The sequence below is a fragment of the Mus musculus genome, chromosome 14 (assembly GCF_000001635.26).
Source record: "Mus musculus strain C57BL/6J chromosome 14, GRCm38.p6 C57BL/6J".
Lineage (NCBI taxonomy): Eukaryota > Metazoa > Chordata > Mammalia > Rodentia > Muridae > Mus > Mus musculus.
The window spans coordinates 103,814,227-103,831,604 of NC_000080.6; the positions used below are offsets into that span (position 1 = coordinate 103,814,227).

At 40.8% G+C, this 17,378-nt stretch overlaps 1 protein-coding gene and 1 long non-coding RNA gene across 5 annotated transcripts in view; one reads left to right on the forward strand and one right to left on the reverse strand.

Moving 5' to 3' along the window:
• The window catches only part of Gm35197, a 148,688-nt gene that overhangs the window by 95,201 nt on the left and 36,109 nt on the right, over positions 1–17,378 (forward strand). The window lies entirely within an intron of this gene.
• Ednrb (endothelin receptor type B) overlaps positions 389–17,378 on the reverse strand; it is a 29,894-nt gene continuing 12,904 nt past the window's right edge. For 2 of the 4 annotated variants that reach the window (NM_001136061.2, NM_007904.4), the window contains 6 exons: positions 9,166–9,278; positions 8,829–9,033; positions 7,412–7,561; positions 6,555–6,688; positions 5,705–5,813; positions 389–2,974 (listed from right to left, as the gene is read on the reverse strand). In NM_001136061.2, the coding sequence (NP_001129533.1) occupies positions 2,840–2,974; positions 5,705–5,813; positions 6,555–6,688; positions 7,412–7,561; positions 8,829–9,033; positions 9,166–9,278 (846 nt within the window). In that variant the 3' untranslated portion in view covers positions 389–2,839. The remainder of the gene's footprint in view (positions 2,975–5,704; positions 5,814–6,554; positions 6,689–7,411; positions 7,562–8,828; positions 9,034–9,165; positions 9,279–17,378) is intronic. The other 2 variants (NM_001276296.1, XM_006518515.3) reach the window with 2 other exon arrangements.

Consider the following 17,378-nt stretch of genomic DNA (forward strand, 5'->3'; position numbering starts at 1 on the left):
GACTCAGCAAGACCTGTTTGGCCCTGCCTTTGCCCTGTTGCTGATGTAGAGCTCTGCCATTGTCAGTCCCTCCATACCCTCTGTCACCATTCCATGTCTTCAATGTCATCTTACCCCACCAAAAATCCCCTCCCAATGTTCTGAACTTATTTAAGAGAGGCTGATGCCATAAAGTTGAGTTCCTGCTTCAACAAGACTCCCAGCTCGGTGCGTTTCTTTGGGCTGTGGACACTCACCATCCTGCTCAGCCCCAGAGAGACCCCGGTGGGCGGGACCAGCAGTTCTCTCCTCTCTCCTGGGCCTGCCGGCAAGGAGCAGGCACAGTTACAGCATCTCTATTCATTTTAATGATTGACTTAGGATTTATGAATGAGTAGCGAAAGATAAGCTGCTCTTTTAAACCATTTGAACGTTTATTGGTTTTGCTTACTCAACAAGAAGTTAGCAACGACACAAGCTGCCACTTTAGGTGACCAGAGCAAAACAAAACACAGTTATTTTACACGGCTTTATTACAAGTGCATGTTAGGTACAACACACCCGCATTTGGATGAAAACAGTGTTCCTTTGGCTGTTGCACATTATCAATACTGAAAATGTTTGAACACAGACCAAAAATAGCAGTAAATAATTTGGGAGAAAATAGGCTGAAGTCACTTACAAATCGTTTGACCTCTAACATCCTTGTTAACACTATTTTTATGCATTGCTATATTAGGCTACTTAAATGTTAGAAAATATGCTTTAAATTAGATGGTACCTTCTCTTATCTTGGTTTTAATTATGCAAGGGAATCATGTTTTTTTTCTTATCACCCTTGGTCTGTGTGCTAAAATTTTTAATAAAAAAGCCACTTAATATAGTTTTATTGTATATATTATGTGAATAGTATTCTTATGCCATTTCATAATTTGGCAGGACGATTATTGCCCATGAAGAGGGAAGGAACATCTGGGTTAAACAAAGATGTTAGGACTTAAGAATTTAGAACACAACAATAAAACCAATCTAAAACTTAGTAAAAATTAAAAATATATCCACGCTGTGAAACTACTGGGGAGCCAATAACTAACTTAAAATTGAAGATCTGGGGCGTCCTTTATGATTAAAAAGCAATCTGTACACACAAGAACTGTGGGTGACTCCTAAAGAGAGTCATGTGTCACGTGGATTCAGTATTGTTCTTGGTTTTTTACCTCATTGTCCCGTTTGGGTTTATTGTATTGTCACAATGATTTTGGTAGAAAACTGCATTGTTAAGCTCATTTTCAACATGTGGCCTGGGTTATGAAAAGAAGAGAAGAGAAGAGAAGAGAAGAGAAGAGAAGAGAAGAGAAGAGAAGAGAAGAAAGAGAAAAAGGAAGGAAGGAAAATCTGTTATATTTTAAGACAAGGTTAAAGCTCTCGGGCTTGGTTTGTTCCCGAGTCACGCTGAGAACGCTGCGCTTTGTTTTGCTGGAGCCGAACCAGGACCTTTCACACCGACATGACGTGGCAGTGACGAACACAGGGCTAAGAATGGGAATATTTCCCCACGGGCTTCCTCTGGCCCCACCTCATTTCCTCTCTCTTCAGTTTTCTCTTGGGCATTCTTTCACACACCGCTCATCCGGAGTGAACCTAAGGCACGTCGTGGAAGGAGATTAAAAAAAAAAAAAAAAAACCTAGACAAGAATGCGCAAAGAGGAGGATCTTGCAGACCCCGAAGCAGTTTGGCTTCTACGTTTTAGAAAAAGCACCATGTCCAGAACGCCTTTCTATTGGCTATTTTCAGGAATAACATAAAAAGTTGGTAGTATGCCTCCGAGAGAGCTGGTTACAGTGACTATTTTCTATGGCGTTAAACCACGGTATTTTCGCTATCATATTGTGCTGTGGACCATTTTCTCTACAGCATGGCTGAAAGGATGCTCCCTGCTTCTTTGCCATGTGGACACTGCACCGGGCAATTCACATTCTGTCTATAACCGGGTTACTGGCATCTCTTTGTCAGAAAGCTACGAACGCTGGGACCTGCCCTTTGTTAAGTCCTCTACGTGTAGTGCTTATAGCTAATAGCTAAGTATTTACAGATGATGAAGTTGAACACATGGAATTTAAACTTCAATCATGAAAGGATATTTGAAAGAACTTTAAAGAAATCATAGGTAGTGTTCTGTTTTGTGTCTTTCTGCAGAGTATGTGTGAGGGAATTTCAGAAGTCTCAGGCATAGCAGCTCACGCTTTCCCATGTTTTCTCTGTGGCATTCGCAGGCTGTCTTTTCTTCCCCCGAATTCTGATCATTTCAATGTTGGTAATGACCAAAAAAGTTTACCAACCATATTGCCTTTTCTTTTGCATATAGTTACAATCAGATTAGTGGGTATGATAGTATGCATAAAAATTTATTAGTTTTTTTTTTTTTAAGTTTCAAATTAAGCAATTGAAACTTCGTTTTAAGAATTGTTTTGCAATGTCATGCTTTCTTGAATCCAGATTCATAGGACTGGATAATAAACTCCTGAACAGAACTTCAGTGAAGTTCTCGTTTTTTTAAACGTAAGTGGCATGTGAACGCACTAGGGGCTTTTAAGAGCTCTGCTGAAGTGCTGACTAAGAATCTAAGTGCTTCCCCACGGAGGAGGGCTTCATTCCTTCCCACAGCTTTCTTAGGTTGTAAACAGCCCGTGAATATATCCGGTGTTGAGCGTCAGAACAGTTAAAAATAATCCCTCTCACACGCGCGCACACCTTTCTGCTAGCATGGTTTTTTCCATTTTGATTTGGCAACGGTTTCATTTTGTTTTAATGGTATCTGTCCACAATGAGGACAGTGAGATTCGGCGAGTGTTCTTGCCTTCAAGACGAGCTGTATTTATTGCTGGACCGGAAGTTGTCATATCCGTGATCGTTGGCTTTGAACTTCAGGCAGGACTGCTTCTCCTCCAAGGACTGCTTTTCCTCAAACGTTTGGCACCAGCAGCACAAACATGACTGTATGAAACAGAACGACCATTACATGCGTACTCAGGCACACGGCCACCGCTCTGCTCTTCTTGCGCTGGGGCTCTGACTATCCTTGCAAGTGTGGGGTTCCGGTTCCCTCTCTTTCCATACCCCCTTTACCCCCCCCCCTTAAAAAAGAGATGCAATTAAGGCCAGCAAGATGGCCTGGAGACATGTTTGAGCACTAGAACTCATGGTGGAAAGAGAACAGACATCTGAAAGTTGTCTATGTGCACACACACATGCACATGTGTGTGTGTGTGTGTGCACAGATTCTGATACACACATGCACACACACACACATAGTAGCACTTATGCATCATGTGATGCATATATACCTTGCATTCACACAATAGTAATAAATAAAATTTTTAGAAATTGAAAAGGCGATCACATTTGTGGGATGTGCTAATTTTTTGCAACTATGAAGTACAAAGAAAAAAAAACTTATGGAATTAACATTACTTAAGAAACAGTCACTAATTGTTTTTAGTATATGTGTGTATCTCTCTCTCTCTCTCTCTCTCTGTGTGTGTGTGTGTGTGTGTGTGTGCGCGCACCACACAAGAGGCCAGAGGAGGGTGTCTGTTGTTTCTTTCTATTGCTTTTTCTCTTATTCTCTTGAGACAAATCTCTCATTGAACCTGAAGCTCACTCACTCTGTCTGCCTAGCTGACTGATCAGGTGTCTTTAGGATTTCTTTGTCTCTGTCCTGTAAAGCTAGGGTTACAGGTTTAGGCAGGCAAGCCTGGCTTTTTACAGGGGAGCTTGGGTTTGAACTCATGTCCACAAGCTTGCTCACCAAGTGCTCTTTCCTGCTGAGTCATCTCTTTAGCCCCGAAAGCCACCTTAACTTTTGACACTTTATCTTATTTACTTGGAAATCGATTCTTGATGTGTCACAACAGTGAAAGTCAAACATTTTTTCTTCGAGAACACAAATACTACAATTGCACACGTGCCTGTGTTCAGACTTAGGTAACTAGTGTCTGTGCCCCATAATCTGCTTTTCCTCACTTGACACTGACATACATTTCCTCCCATGTCAATGAGTTTAATACTGCCTAGCTATTTGAAACCTACATGTTACTCTTGCGTGCATTTTCCATATTGTTGTGCTATGAATTTATAAAGGATGCAAGTACCTTGATTTTATTTTTCCACTTTTCACTGGAGTTTTTAAATTTTTAAAACTCTGTTCAGTCCGTTTGTTTTATGATAGTCTATGGGTCTAAGCAAATAGGTTTTCTGTTTGTGTTATGATAAACTCTATGCTCAGGGAACTAGCGGGGTTTCTGTTCTGTAAAGAAAGGAGTTGGTTTGGATAAAAGTTCTCTTCCATCACTAATTTCTTAGTTATGAATGGGCAAGGATGTTTTCAACTATCTCAGTGTTTACGAGGAAATGAATTTTGATTTTCAGATAATGAAATACCAGTGACAGTGTCCATTCTCTTGCGAGGGGAGGCATATTTTACTTGGTGTTGCATTATTGAGAGAATGGCTGAGTGGAAGAATGGGTGTCATATTGCCAGCATCTGAGGTAAGAAGGTAGACTTATATTCTACATGGAGTAGCAGATTGCCACTACACATAGATGGGAGGAAGGATGGAGTAGAAATGATCTTAATTTTTTATACTTACTATGTGTGTGTGGGTGAGGTGGGGGAGATGTGTGTGATGCCCCAGAGGAGGACATTGAGTGTCCTGATCTATCCCCCACCACCTTATTTCCCTAAGACAGTGTCTCTTACTGAACCTGGAGCTAAGCTAATGCCTACCAATCTCCAGAAATCCTATCACTAGAATTATAGGCATGTGGGTAGCCATGCCTTATATCCCCCGCCCCTCCACTGCCCTTCTTTCTTTGGTGTTTTAAGATAGGACCTTACTGTATAACTCAAACTGGCCTTGAAAGCAGAGAGATCTTTTCTTCCCCTCACCCAGCACGGCATGCCCCACTTTCCCCATCAGTGCTGGGCACTGGAACCTTTACCCACCTGCAGAGCAAGAACCCTTACCCTCTGAGCCATCTCCTAGCCCTTGACTTTATTCCCACCGTCCATGAGAAAAAGAGATTAACTTTCTTATAACCCAAATTGTAGTTGAACAATAAAAAAAAAAGTCTACCAAGATCAGAGGAACACTGCATCTAACTGGGTTTCATTCTTATCTGACTACATGACAGTGATTATCAATATATGTAATTTTATTAAGCTACACAATTCTAATAGTACTGGTGAGTGGCTAAGGCATCAGGGCATGGCTTACTATTGTCAAGGATTTATAAGCAAATATTTCCTATAGTGCAAAAGTGATATTTACAAACATCACATATGCAGGGCAGTGGTGGCATGCATCTTTAATCCCAGCACTTGGGAGGCAGAGGCAGGCAGATTTCTGAGTTCGAGGCCAGCCTGGTCTACAAAATGAGACCCAGGACAGACAGGTCTATACAGAGAAACCCTGCCTCAAAAAAACCAAAACCAATCAAACAAACAAACAAACAAAACAAAAAACAAAAAACAAAAAACCAAAAAAAAAAAAAAAAAAAAAAAAAAAACCAACAACAAAAAAACCCAACCCATCACATATATCGCAAGGCAGGGAAAATTAGCAATCTTCCAGCTCTCTCTAGATAGCAATATTGGTGTGTTTTTTAAAGCCTATATTTGATGCCAGATCACAGGAAACATTTTATTTTAGAAGAGTTTCTTACCTTAAAGCAGTTTTTGAATCTTTTGCTCACCAAATACAGAGCGATTGGATTGATGCAGGAGTTCAAAGAAGCCATGTTGATACCAATGTAGTCCAAAACCAACAAAAAGCTGAAAGAAACCCAAAGTTGTCTTTAAAGATTACATCCCTCCAAGTGTGTATTTAACTTGCACCTTTATGTTTTTATGAAGAAAGCCCAAATCACCTACATGCAATAATTTTATTTAGCCACTGATTTACCAGCAGAGGTGCCTGTCTGTGTCTCTGCCTGCCTGTCTCTTTCTCCGTCTGTCTTTGGCATCTCCACTGCCCTATCCCACCTTCACCACCAATATGCAGCATTTCTTTTAAAAATAAGATTCTCATTTGGAAGCGAGGGAGGACTGATCTGAACATTGATGTCTCCGATCTGACACTTTTCATCTTGTCACTCATCACTTTGACGACTGTGCCTACATTCCCAAGGCTTTTCCAGGCCCTCTAATTTACCCCATCTAGAGCAATTGCCAATCGAAAATCGGTCTTAATTGGCCTCGGTGGATAAGAAAATAGTATTCTTTCTGCCTATTAGATGGATTGATAATGGGGAAGCAGCTGGATGACAATTCCATAATTGTTTCTATTCTCTCTCTTTCAATCTAAGTTAGCACAGGTTACTGAGTTTCATACATACATATGACATACATGTTATGATATACATGTTATGACATATATGTCATCACATACATGTCATGTTCTTCTTTATTTACCTCTCTCCCTTGGCACCCTCTCCAACCCCCTCTATCTTCCCCCGAACAGCTGCCACGTCTCCTTTTATGTCACATGGGTTCCACTGGATTTTCTTCTCTTACCTCAGAAGCTCACACCTGTGTGGATTGCTCTGGTCATACAGGGTGAGCTTCAGGATCCGGCTGAGGTGAAGGGGAAGCCAACAGAGAGCAAACACGAGGACCAGGCAGAAGACTGTCTTGGCCACTTCTCGTCTCTGAAACAGAACCACAGGCCCTTAGAAAGCTAGCACACACTCTCCTCAAGTAGGTATTTAATCCTATTTACAAAATAAAGACTCGGGACAACAAGCCTTCAGTTAGATAGTCAGTGTGAATGAGAACTAAAATTGCTAGTACAAGTACCTCCACAGTGGCTCATGTTCATCTATTGCTGCCCCGCTCCCAGCTATATGAGCACCAGGCATGTGGTCCACATGCACACAAGCAAAACTTTCATATACATAAAATAAATCTAAAAATATATTATACATTCACTATGTGCACATGTGTGTGTGTGTGTGTGTGTGTGTGTGTGTGTGTGTAAGTGTGAAACTAGACAAGGTTGTACAAGCCCATACTACCGTCATTTGGGAGGCCGAAGCAAAAGGACAATCTAGAATTCAAGGATATTTTTGCCTACATGGTGAATTCAAGGCTAGCCTGGGGGTGGGGGGAGGCTAGCCTAGGCTAATCGAGATTCCATCTTAAAAGGAATCAACAACAAAAGTCAATGATTCTCTCTAGATCATTATAGATGATATACTCTCTAAGTAAGTAATATAAAATTTTTTTGTTACAGGAACAGAATGAAGAAAGTGAAAATATGTTCTAGTGTGTAAAATTAGCTCATCATATCATCATCATGTCATCATCATCATCATGACTTAGATCTGACCATAATTATGGCTATACTCTACTAGCTTCTTCCATTCTCTTACCTGCTTTAAGTGATCATTCAAAGCAATCTGCATACCGCTCTTCTTCCTGAGCATTTCGCAGGTCATCAGGGTATAAAAGACTGCAGTGATGGCTAGCGGCAAGCAGAAGTAGAAACTGAACAGCCACCAATCTTTGGCTGTCTTGTAAAACTATGGGGAAGAAAGAATTTTTATGATTAATATCTTCTGCTTTAAAAAACCCCATATGTATCAAATGTCAATTACAAATGCCATATTCATCAAAGGACAATTATTTTGTAACATCTTCCATATATGTACTGTATAGGGTTTCGTGGGCCATATCTACTGAACACATAAATAAAGGCCTGCATTAAATAAAAGAAACATTGAAGAACATATTTCGATTCTTTGGGATGGTATAATAAGCTGTAGGGAGCTGAGCAAAATTCTTACGTGTAGACAACACTGAAAAAACAAATATTTCAAATTTTAGGTATTATTGGTATTAAATATATAAACCTATTTCAGTGTTTAGGTGATGTTTCCCCTTTCAATTATGAGTGTTTAGTGTGAAAAACAGGTATGAAGAGATCAGGGCTGCCACGTAAGTCAGTAGTGTATACCTGAAAGGTTGTTTAGGACAGTGCTTGTAAGTTACACCTTTCCTGTCTTCTTTTCTTCTGTTACCTTTCAAAAACCTTATCTATACAGATATGTTTCTATAGGAAAGAATTTTATGTCCCCAGTGTGTTATTCCCCTTCTAGTAAACTGCAATTTCCTCCTTGACTTTGAATTGGTGACCCACTTTGTTCTTTTACTGATAATTGAATGTATAGTTCATAAAGTTTTTATACTCTTTTACATGTAAAATAGAGAACAATCCTTGATGATAGACCAACCAACCACCTTCTTACTAACCAATCCTGTTAAAAATAAGTCTTATATTTAGTATCTATCTTTTCCCTATTCTTTTCCTATTTTCTGATCAGAAGTTCTTTAGTAGGTGGCCAAAAATTGATATTATTTTGAAAGGCAGATTTTCTTTTAACACCAGAAATGAAGGGTCAGGCTGCCATTCCAAATCCACTAAGGTTAGGCAACTTCTATCTAAACATCTGCTAAACCATCTGCTTCTCTGACAATGTTGGGTTGTCTTGTGTAGATTACACAATAATAATCAATCCTGTGGGACGTTAGACACAAAAGCCATAAAGTCACAGCCATTCTTGCAGGAACTTGATTTATCTGGATCCCCAGGGTGTTCTTGGAGAAGTAATTATCCTGACTCTTGCAGGTTGGGTCATTAGTGATGGTTAACCTCACAGTCTTGGGATCCAAACTCTTAATTTATGCCAAAGGTAGTAATAAATCAATAGCCTACCAAGGTGGGGAACTGGGGGAAATAGTGAAATATTTATAAGGAAAGTGCAGAAAGAACAAGCAAAGTGAACGTACCTGCATGAAGGCTGTTTTCTGAAAGGGATTAAGCATGCAGACCCTTAGGGGCTTTCCTTTGTAGTCCGACGTAATCATATCAAAACCTATGGCTTCGGGGACAGCCAGAACCACAGAGACCACCCAAATTAAAACAATTTCTACTGCTGTCCATTTTGGAACCCCAATTCCTTTAATTCGACTCCAAGAAGCAACAGCTCGATATCTGAAGATATAAACAGAATGATTTGTCTAGCAGGTAGAGCTTGGTTGTATTGAATTGCAAAGTTTATCTCCTAAGTGACATAACAGTTGTATGTTGGATTAGGATCGCCTTGGCCTGAGAATAGACTCTTACCTGTCAATACTTAGAGCACAAAGACTCAGCACTGTGATTCCCACAGAAGCCTTCTGTATGAAGGGCACCAGCTTACACATCTCAGCTCCAAATGGCCAGTCCTCTGCGAGCAACTGCATAGAGGAAACGGGAAGGTCGGTTACGGAGATTTTTCTGAGCTGAGCACTGAGTGCCGGTGATTAACGGCCAGAGGGAAGGAAGAACTGCCCTTTGAAAAGGCACCTGTGTCCAATATAGAACACACTGGAAGTAACACAAGTGCAGCTGGTTTATGAGATTTTTTTTTTATGTGCAGACAGTGGCACAATCAGGCTCTCCTCAGAAAGGCCAATGCCCCAGTGGCTTACTGGCACTTTAGAACAGTGATTCTCAACCTGTGGGTCATGACCCTCTGGATGGGGAGCTGAACAACCCGTTCAAAGGGATCACCCAAAACAAATGGGGAATAACAGATGTTTAAATTACGCTTCATAACAGAAGCACAATTAGAGTTGTGACTTAGCAAGAAAAAGTAAGTTTATGGTTGGGGGAGGGGCGGGGCGGCGTCAGTGCAACATGAGAAACTGAATTAAAGGGTCAAAGTATTAGGAAGGTTGAAGACCACTGGTTTAGAAAACAGAACCTGCATGTCTCATAAAACTGCAAAGCTAAGGTGAGGACCATGTTAAAAATAGAAGTTTTATTAAATAAAAAGTTAGATAGTCTTAAGTGGAGATGACTGGACTGGCCCTGCTCTGTGGAGAGCATCATGAGTGCTCAAGGTTTTGCCCCGATCGATCAGTGGTCCCTTTACTTAACTCAGCTGGAGTAGCCACACCACTCCCTGGATGCACCGGTTGGGTGTGTGTCTGCTACAGGGCATCTGGTCTGTGCCATTTTTTACCCCACGCTCCCACATCCCCAGTCTTCCCACTAAAGATGGCCATGTCCTCTCTCACTTCCCTCAGGACTTGCTCAGATCTCCTCGCTCCACAGCACCTACCTAGATCACATTGCTTCTCCCGCCCCTGACGAGGCCTCTCTATCTCCTTCACTCCCTCCCCTCTTCCTTTTTATTATAGTTCTTACTAATCTTACTGCATATAAAAGTGACTTTATGGCTTGTTTGGTTTTTGCTGTCTGACTCTCTGAAGTGTAAGATGCATATGAGTTCCCCAGTTGCTTCCAATGGTGCCTGAAACACAGCAGATGCTTGGCGAGTGTTCATATGGCTGAAACAAATAGGTACCGAGCAAAAGGACATAGTGCATTCTCTTTCCATATTTATACACATATTTCTCTTTATCTGGCTTCAATGACTGCTATTAAATGGAGCTGGTTTCCTTCTTAGACACTGGGTGTGCCACGCTGGTAAATGAATCATGTAAGGTAGACATCTGGATCTAATATTCATGAGATTTTGAAAATAAAGAGAAATATTTATAATCTATGCGGTTTGAAAAACTCCTTTAGAAATAACTTTACAAAAATGAGAGCTACTCTGAAACACAATTGGAAATTTCTGCCCTTGTACTGGCAACGGAGACTCCAGTGAGTGTGTCAAGCTCCGTGGATTGTTCTGTGGCCGGCATGGTGGCACAGACAACAGTCTGTGTCTCATTACAACTGAGATTGGAAGAATGAACATGAGACCGATTTAATTTCTAAATTAGACATGAAAAAATTACACAGATACATGCAACAAAGGTTGGGAGACTTTCCACATGCGTATTTAATACCGGGGCTTGGAAATTTACAGGGCTGAGCACATTGACAAGCAGTAAAGGGGAAGCCAGTGTAAGCCAGTCACTGGTATCAGGAAGGTAATGAGGGGTAGGCAGCAAGGTTTGGGATAATCTTTATCTAATAAGCATCAGATGCTATTTGTCAAGGAACCCCAAACATGAAAATTCCCTAATTTTTATAGAGAAGTAAGAAATTGGATCTTTATATGAAATCATACAATGTACAAAAGGTACCAGTTGATCCATGTTTTAAAAGACATTATTATATTATGTTGTATTGACTAGGTAGATTCTATAATGTGTATGAGAGCTTCTGGATTAGTAAATTAACTAGTCATTAGTTCATTCAACCAACGGGCATTGAATATTCACCATAAAGAATATTCTGAGTACAAGGCGCACTACTGGTTTCTGTAGAGCTTACATATAACAAGGAAGACACAAACGCATCAGTACTTGAGATGATGTCCAAACAGAAGTAGCCATATTAGGAGAGTGTTGGTGGGATGTGTTTTCTCCATAAGCTTCCCAGTAAGATGTCTCTGAGGACACAACCCAAGTCTGTAGTTGGATAAAGCAATGAGCATACCAGCCATAGAGTATGCTAGGAAAAGAACAGGAAAATGGTGTAATGTGATTTTTAAAATGTAACTTGTTGCTCAGAATGTGGTCAAGGGAAATAAAAAGACTGTACGTCTGTACGAAGTGGTATGGGCTGGACCACGTGCGGCCATGATAACCAAGCCCTCGTGGTGAAATTAATGATTTTTTTAAATTTATTTTTGGGAAAAAATAAACTAAGCATGTTATAGGTAATTGGAAATTTACAAGTTTGGTTTTCAGAACTGTACATCACTATGGGTTACCAGATATTCACTGGTGACAAGAATTCCAGAAATCTTGACTCTAAAAATGTGTGAGGCTACCAAGTTTTATGCCTGTGATCTGCTCTTAGCGCGTCTACAACCATGGCTGGAGCAGCCTTTGAGGTCCTATAGTTACCCTTCCTAGCTGTTACTTCCCCTATGAACTTTCTCTGAGCTTCTACTTCTTTATGTTTTCAGCGTGTACTGCATATTAGGAACCTGACTATTATTCGGGTTTTGCATAAAAATACGGTGAGCCAGCCAGGACTTCTGTGACCCAAGGTGGGATGGTTGGAACATTCACACCAAGTCAGACACCAGAGGGCTACCTGAAGCTTCAGGGGTGCTGTTTGTCTTGGAGATTTCTCAAGATTTTCTTTTCTGGGGGAAAATTGGCACAAAACCGTTTTGAGCAGTGAAACTTCTGAGCTTCAGTGTGCTTTCAGTCTGAGCCAGTTGTGTGAGCTACCTCAGCACTTAGGGCTACGGAATTCTTTCTTCCTATTTGTATTTGGTTTCTTGGGTTTCATACACAGGAACCTTCACGTCAATTTGGCAGAGGGACTCTTGCTTTGAGGAACTATGAGGAACTACTGGGTTTACTCTTTGTGTTCCTCCTCTGCAGGGATCAAATCAGTTGTTTTGTGCGGCGTGTTTTGTCTATCCCTAGGTCTCAGTCAACTCCAGTTTAGTCCTGGGTTGCAGCTCTCCGGTACGGGTTTGACGGACTGGTTTCATTTAGGAGCCTACGAAAAGGAAGAACAGTGTTCCTTAGCAACACTGTTCTCAGTGTACTTCAGGTTCTGGGGGAAATGGCTCAGAAGCAGGACTTTCGGTTATCACCATGCCATCAGAATTGGAATTGGATTGCGAGATAGAAGGCAAATGGAAAGGAGCAGATCACGTAGATGGCTCCGTGCTACTTTATCAGGATGAACCTGCTCAGTGCAAGTGCACAGTGTTGGTTCCAAGATGGAGAAACAGCTTATGTTCTAAATTTACCAATGGTTCTGCCACCACAGGTTTCTCAAACAGTTGTGGCAATTGCTCTGCCCTAACTCTCACTCCCTTTGGGTTAGTATTGAGCCTTCCAGGAACAATTCCACTCTACAATCCTGTCATTCAACGAGGTTTCCTTAGCAGTTTCTGTATGAGTGACACTGTGTCGTGATTAAATGACACAGCAAGTATTTACTTTAAAGACAGACTTCAGAGTGACACACTTCAAGGAGAACACAGTCGACCAGAAAGACAGTGAGGTAGACCATACTTTGGAAAGAACTATGTCAAGAATCTTTGAAAAGCAGTCACTGTGGAATAAGATGTTCTATACTACTTTGCTTCAGGTAAGAGTAGCATCAGGAACAAGACCATGGTCAAGTTCCAACTGTATTAATGAATGATGAGAGATTATTCCAGCCACACAGAGACCTGACTCTAAGAAGGGAAAGCTCAGTCATTGTCTGTTTAAATTATTATTATTATTATTGTTATTATTATTATATTGTTAATGTATATATGTGTGTGTATGTGTGTACATGTGTTTAGGTGTGTATATGTATGTGTGTGTTTGTCATATTGGAGGGCACAGATTTCTTTGAACTGGGTGGAGATAAGGGTAGCTATGAGCTATTGCAGGTATTGAGAACTGAACTCACAGCTTCTGTTAAGAACAGTGAGTGTTTTTAACCACTGTTTTTAACCACATTCGGCCCTGTTGAAAAGTCCTAAATGAGTGGGGCAGTGAGCGGGATGTAAAGCGAATAAATAAAAATAAAATTTTTAAATGGGAAAAGAAACTGTTAAATGAGGTCCTTAATTTTATTCATGAGTTTGCTTCCAACCAGTGTCCCCACAGAAGTCTCCTTATTAGTTTAAGGTTTGAGACTAAGCCCTCAGTGGCTAAAAGGAACAATGGCCTTGGGACCTTGAAACAGGGTAGAAGCTTGGGTGTTCTGCTCACTGCTCACCTGGATTTTAAATATGTAGTGATTAAACACTGACTGTGACCGTATCACACCCGAGCCAGGTTCACCCCATCACAGGCTGACTGAGCAAACTAAGACAAGTGGACAAGCCATGTGATTACAGACACTTACAACTTCTCTTCAAAAGCACTTCTTCAGTAGACGATGAGCTAAAACTATGTATGATTTCACATACTTCATTACTAACACAGATGTTGGTCCCCAGCTATATCCCTTTTTGTTTGTTTGTTTGCTTTCTATCCTCAGAACTAATCAGTATGGTTTCTGTTTACATTATTTCTTCCCCACCCCTGAACTCAATTGCATTGGCAACAACCCTCTGATCAGGGTCTCCCCAACCCTGGCCTAAGCAAGATAATTTTACTCATTGTTGTATATGTCGCCCAGAATCCCCCTTGGCTCCTGGCTATACTACCTTCTTGATTTTACCTGTAACTAATTTTTCATGGACCCAACTTTTCTGGAGGATATAAGAGAATAGAAGGGCTGTCCAAAGTAGCATATCAAATAAAGATATCTGCCCAAGAGGCCATGCATGACCAGCCCACACTTTTAAAAGTTTTAGTTATTCACTTAATGTGTATGCTCATGTGTGCCTGGTATGTACATTATGTGCCTGTGGAGGTCAGACGAAGGCATTAGAAACTTTCACAATGGAGTTGTAAGTGATTGTGAGCTGATTGATGGGCGAGTGAAATAGAAGGCCAGTCCTCCCTCCAGAAGAGCAGTGTGTACTCTGAACTGCTGACCCAACTCTCTAGTTTTAGCCCTTGGGATATCTTTTCTTTTTCTTTTTTTAAAACTCCTCCATGAAGAAGCTTTAGTTCTGCCTGACCTTGAGGAGACACACCCTGACCCTGCTCTATAATCAAAAGGTTTCTAGATTTCCTTTGCTCAATAAGAGTCTGGCTAAATTTTTGGTTTTTGCTTTTTGGGTTTTTGTTTGTTTGTTTGTTTGTTTGTTTGTTTGTTTTTCGAGACAGGGTTTCTCTGGATAGCCTTGGCTGTCCTGGAACTCACTTTGTAGACCAGGCTGGCCTCGATCTCAGAAATCCGCCTGCCTCTGCCTCCAGAGTGCTGGGGTTAAAGGCATGAGCCACCACGCCTGGCTTCTGGCTAAATTTTATATAAAGCAAACCAATATTGCATGGTCCTGTCTTCCAAGATTACATTGGTAAGAAGAGTAACTGCTCCCTTCCTTTGGTTTGATCTATAGAGGACTCAGTATTTGATATATTCAGGGTTGGCAGCAGTCCCCTTTATTTTAAATGTTTAAACGTCAGTTCATCTGAAGACACACATCACCATGGTTGCAATATATAGAGGAACTGAGCTGGAACCAACCTCCCTGCAGAATAGCTTTCAAGTGCAAGAAGATGTTATTCAAGCTACTGGGGGAGAAATCACAGCACTAGTCTTGTCTAACTGTGAACGCTATGAACTACAACACCAAATTGCTAGGCAAGATGTGTAATGTGCATGATTGTTAGGGTGGTAACCAACCATTCTCTGATTGGATTTGAAGTCCACTCAACAGAAGGGGTCCCATGTCTAGTGCTATAAGCCTAGACAAAGTCCTATGACATGATGTTTAACTAAATAGACAAAACACCAAACTGCCTTTAAGTATGCATGTTTATACCTTGAGACATGTATGAAACAGCCAAAGAACAGATTTAATTAGTATATTTTTTAAAAAAATAAGTGTAGGTCAGCAACTCTAGATGCTAACCTTGGTTATTAGCAAATCCAACAAATAAAACATCAATCAAATGTTCAAAATACAGTTGTTATAGATTCCCTGATTTGATCTAATCTGTAAATCCTAAATAAATATAAAACCTATAGCCCAGAGCTCAGTTAATATAACCTATGGGGACATTCTGTGCATTCCAGCTGGATACTTGTTTATAGAAGCTTTGATGGAACTCTACGGCCGAGGACATGCCTAGGGAATAGAGAGAACTCGTTTACTGGGATATCAGGCCTCTTTCCATTTACTAGTTTCAGTAAACTAAGGAGACTGTGTTCTCTCTCTAAAATTGTTCAAATGTTCTCATGATCTGATACACATATGAATTTGTGTATGTACTACATACACACACACACAGACACAGACACACACACAGACACACACAGACACAGACACACACAGACACAGACACACACAGACACAGACACATAGATGCACACACACACACACACACACACACACACACACACACACACACACAGTAAAGCCAGGTAGCAGGACTTGCTGATGTGTTTCTGTGATAAGATGTGAAGAGTTTGGTTATTCATGGAACTTTCTTGAGAATAGTGAAGCCATGTAGCTGGGAAACTCAGGCCACCTCACTTCTGACCCAGCTATGAACTCAATTAGTTCTAAGAGAACTGCTACTTGGTCTTGAAGGAAAAGGTCTCAGATGGCCAGGAGAACTCTGGTATATCCCATCTCCTATTAAATAATTCAGACAGTGTTCTATCTAATCATTCTCATTGGTCAAAGACAAATCAAGAAAATGAAACAAAATTAATTTACATGTTACCTGCAAGATGGTTTATGATACATGCCACATTTACTGTATTATTAATGCTCTAAAGCAATCCCGAGGAACACTATTACTGCTGCTCCCATGTGACAGAAGGGAAAGTTGAGGCACTTAGCATTTTCTAACTTGCCATGACTAGTTTATACATCCCCACACAGTTTACAGTACATCACCCTTCCAAAGACCAAGCTTAATTTCCCTTCCTTTGTTTGAGGTTAGACTTAATAAACTCTTTTTAATGAATAAAACAAGGCAAAAAATAACAATACATGTGTGTTTCTGAAGACTTGATAAAAGACATATGACAACCCTACCATGCTCTCTAGGATCGCTTGATCTAGAGGCCATCTGCTGCATTACGAGAACATTCAGACAGTTCTCTAAGAGGCAAACACGGCAAAGATTTGAGGCTTGCTAAAAGCGAGGAGTAATATATGAGCCAGCAAATGCTTGTGTCAGCCTTCGTCAAGGATTCCAGTGTTTTAAGAAATGCAGGGCCTTCCAGTCTTTCTAGTAGACCCTGGTGAGAGACCCTGTGCTACAATCTTCCAGCTGAGCTGTGTCTGAATCTCTCCCAAAGACCGAAATAACGGGCACTATACTGTCTAAGCCATGAACCGGAAGTACGATTTATTCCTCTTCATTTCAACTGTGTCTGCTTTAGTTACTCATTTGAGTAACAGATGCACATCTGCACCCAACTGCACATCTCTAGAGTCTGTGTTTGCAACCACGGTGATGTCTGCCAAACTGTTTTCAAAAGCTGCTTACTGAAAGAGCTTAGGGGTAAACAAAACCATTTTGAATCCCATGGATGTGTCTGAGATAAGAGAAACATTTATCTGCAGCAGAAGTCTGTGTCCCCTCAAATACCCATTTGACTGGCAGGCATTGTGGTGCTCTCAAACACAACCTGTTTTTTGAGTGAAGTGGTATGTTTGGTATTAGGGATTAAACCCAGTGCCTGGATCACATGATAAGCATCTACTGCTGAGGTGTATCCCAGCCCCCAAACTAACACTTGCATCTCTGGATTTAGTAGATTGCTGCCTGAAATGTGGGTAGGAACCATCCAATTTATTA